At 61.3% G+C, this 2,885-nt stretch overlaps 1 protein-coding gene across 1 annotated transcript; it reads left to right on the forward strand.

Annotated features, from left to right (window-relative positions):
• Window positions 1–196: 196 nt before the first annotated feature.
• Window positions 197–896, forward strand: LOC127751406 (uncharacterized). Its single transcript, XM_052274923.1, has 2 exons — window positions 197–374; window positions 455–896. The coding sequence occupies exon 2, from the start codon at window positions 459–461 to the stop codon at window positions 861–863; it is 405 nt and encodes a 134-aa protein (XP_052130883.1). The 5' UTR covers window positions 197–374; window positions 455–458; the 3' UTR covers window positions 864–896.
• The last annotated feature ends 1,989 nt before the right edge of the window (window positions 897–2,885 follow it).

The following is a 2,885-nucleotide window of genomic DNA, read 5'->3' on the forward strand; positions in this document are numbered from 1 at the left end:
CTCTCTCTCTCGCCGCAACCATTCTCCATGCACGCCCCCTCCCCTCGCTCCCCCCGATATCAGATCCCGGTTTGACATCATTGCACGTCAGTCTTCAGTAGAACATTCAGGCCCCACAAGCTTATGCAAGCGGATGGATAAATCTGTACAACGCGCCTATGTTTCATTTTCAGCATTAGTATTGCTAAGGTCACGACCGCCGCGTCGTTCAGGTTCCGACGATTCCACATTTGCCCCTTGGTCCCCCTTTTTATTTGGTGTAGCATTGTTGTCGCAGGAGCACGTTCTTGAGCAGCGCAAGAAGGCGTCCCAGCCCTTCAGTCTTGCCCTAACCTCAAAATGCCCGCTGCCCGGTAGTCGGAGAAGGCCCGTCCGTAAGTACGCCCCGCTGCCACCCCCGAGCTTTGGACGAGCCGTGCCGCGCGGTCGCTCACACCCAGGCCGTGCACTCCAGGGCCATGGACGGCGCGCGCTGGCACCAGGACGTGTGGGTCATCACGTCGAGCGTGCTGACGGGGTGCGTGGTGTTCGTGACGCTGGTGTACTGCATGTACTGCTGCCTGCGCGCCGCCGAGCCCGCGCAGGGCCGCTACCGGGACTGGGGCTCGAACCGCTCCGGCTCGTCGAACCGCTGGTGGTGGTGGTCGCCCCGTTACGGCGTCGTGAGCGTGGTCTACCCGGCCGCCGCGCCGCCCGCCCCCGTGCCCGTGCCCGGCGCGCCCCTGCAGCCCCTGCACGCCGTCACCGTGTACCCGGAGGCCGCGCCGCCCTACACGGCCTACGCCGCGCCGCCCCCAGCGGCGGCCCCCCAGCAGCAGCAGCAGCAGGGCGGCGCCAAGGAGGACGCCGACAAGAAGAAGTAGGGCAGGGATGTCAATAAACGGCTAACGCGAGGACACGGTTGTGCTGCCGCAGGGCAGGCCGGAAGTCGTGCTTCCCGGCGGGGAGTTCAAATTAGCCAAACTCCTCTCGGCTCCGCCCGGCCCCGCCCGTGCGCTTTGCGACAGAGAGGGAAGGGCGAGGGCAGAGATTTACGAGTCGCGGTGGTGCGACGGGCGCGACACCGCACCGCCTCGACACGACGCACCACCTCGCCGTCGTGGATGTGACGTGATGACGGACAAACCGGGGGGAGCGTGACCGTCGGGGTGGAGTGGAGTTTAAGTAACTTACGTCATGGGCAGCACACACATTACAACACATTGAAGTGGAGGACATCATATTCCCGTTGCCCCCTTATTGAGCTCAGGCAAAGTCATCCCATGTGACGTAGAATGTTGCGCCCGGTGATACGTTTACCGTGCCCTCCCAGCAAACACTGCCATTGGCTGACTCGCGCTCAAAGTGGCTCGGCCCCACGCCCGTCGCCCTGCAGGCGGGCCCCGCGACGCACAGGGCTGCGGGCCGCGCTGCCTACCCCGACACCGCAGGCGGAGAGTGGGCGGGCCAGTCGGAGTCCCCACCGCCACCACCCCCTCCACTCTTCCTCGCCGCAGCCCAGAGGGCGCACGTAGGTAGGTCTCTGCATTTGGTTGCATGGGCTGACTCCAGCCCGGAAGTGAAGTTGAAGACCAGAGATTTAAGGTTAATAATACTGCCACTACCGAGTGTGCTGAATTTCCGTCCAAGTTGCCAAATGGCCCCATCGTCCCTGTCGCGTTACCTTGTGCAGACTCACTGCGCCGTATGCTCATCCTTTTGCCGTCGCTCACGTATCTTTCTCTCTCTTTACCCCTCTCTTTACTCACCCCCTCTCTCATCCTGCTTTCCACGTCAAAGGCGCAGGAGGCAGACAGAGCGCACGGTGGGGGCTTGGTAAGGGGAGGGGGGGTGTAAAGGAGTTTTTCAGTGGAAACTTCGCTGGTGCAAGCGCGGTGGCGTCTTTGAAGTGGCCAGCCGTCGTACCGCCGACCACCCGTTGCGGTACAGCTATAACGTGGAACCACTTTCGGAAAGCCCTTGACCCGTTCACAAAAAAACGAAAACGGTGAAATTACGTTCGCGTCTCTTGTAAATCTGAAACGATCGTTCGGCGTAGTCGACTTGTTGTCAAGCAGAGCGTGGGCGATGCCTCAGAGCCGTAAGGCTTCCCGCCTTGCATTGTAGCTTATTTGCCGCGAGAGTTACTCTGCGCTGTCAACAGCGGGCGGAAGCTCGTGTGGAGGGGCCCCGAGGGGGGTAATCGCCCCCGAGGAGGTGCCCCCAGCGTGTCCGTCACTGGCCGCACTAGGCGCCCGCCGACGGACCGACGGTACGCCGGTTATTTTCGATGCTTTACTGTCGCAAAGCGCTGCTCCCGCGGGTGTGCCGCCGCCGCGCGGGTGACGAGGGACGCCGTCTGGCCCCGAGGCGGCACAAGCCACTGGGGCTGAGAGGTGCTCGGCGACGAGAGCTTCAGTCGGCCCGCAAAACACCCGCAAGTCATTCTGTGGCCTGCGGCGGCGCCTCGACCTCGTCGCACTCGTCGCGGGGAAGCCAAGCCCCCCGGAGGGGACAGCGTAGGCCGCCCGCTAGGCCCGGTCATCGAGGGGTCGTGATCTCTTTCTCAAGTTCGACATGCGGGAAAATGATGCCCGTTCTACCAAAAAAAATGCAAAAATTGTAAGAAAATTCTCGGATAGACTTTAAGGGTCCCGACAGGGCCGTTTAGACTCAGCTTAGGCAGCCCGCAATACACGGCCACTTTTCGTCAGTTTCCACGCTTAAAATCGCCGTTTGGAAGGTTTTTTCAGGGGTACAAAATGTTGGTCACCTCGGCGAGTCATGTGGAAAGCGTGCCGAGTTGCAACTTCGCCGCTCCCGGTCAACCTGGGCCTCGAAAAGGTCAGAATTTCTCATATTTTGACAAAATACCTCAAAAATGTATCAACTACGCATCTGGGAGC

The sequence above is a fragment of the Frankliniella occidentalis genome, unplaced genomic scaffold, assembly GCF_000697945.3.
Source record: "Frankliniella occidentalis isolate FOCC.00 unplaced genomic scaffold, Focc_3.1 Scaffold465, whole genome shotgun sequence".
NCBI classification, from domain to species: Eukaryota; Metazoa; Arthropoda; class Insecta; order Thysanoptera; family Thripidae; genus Frankliniella; species Frankliniella occidentalis.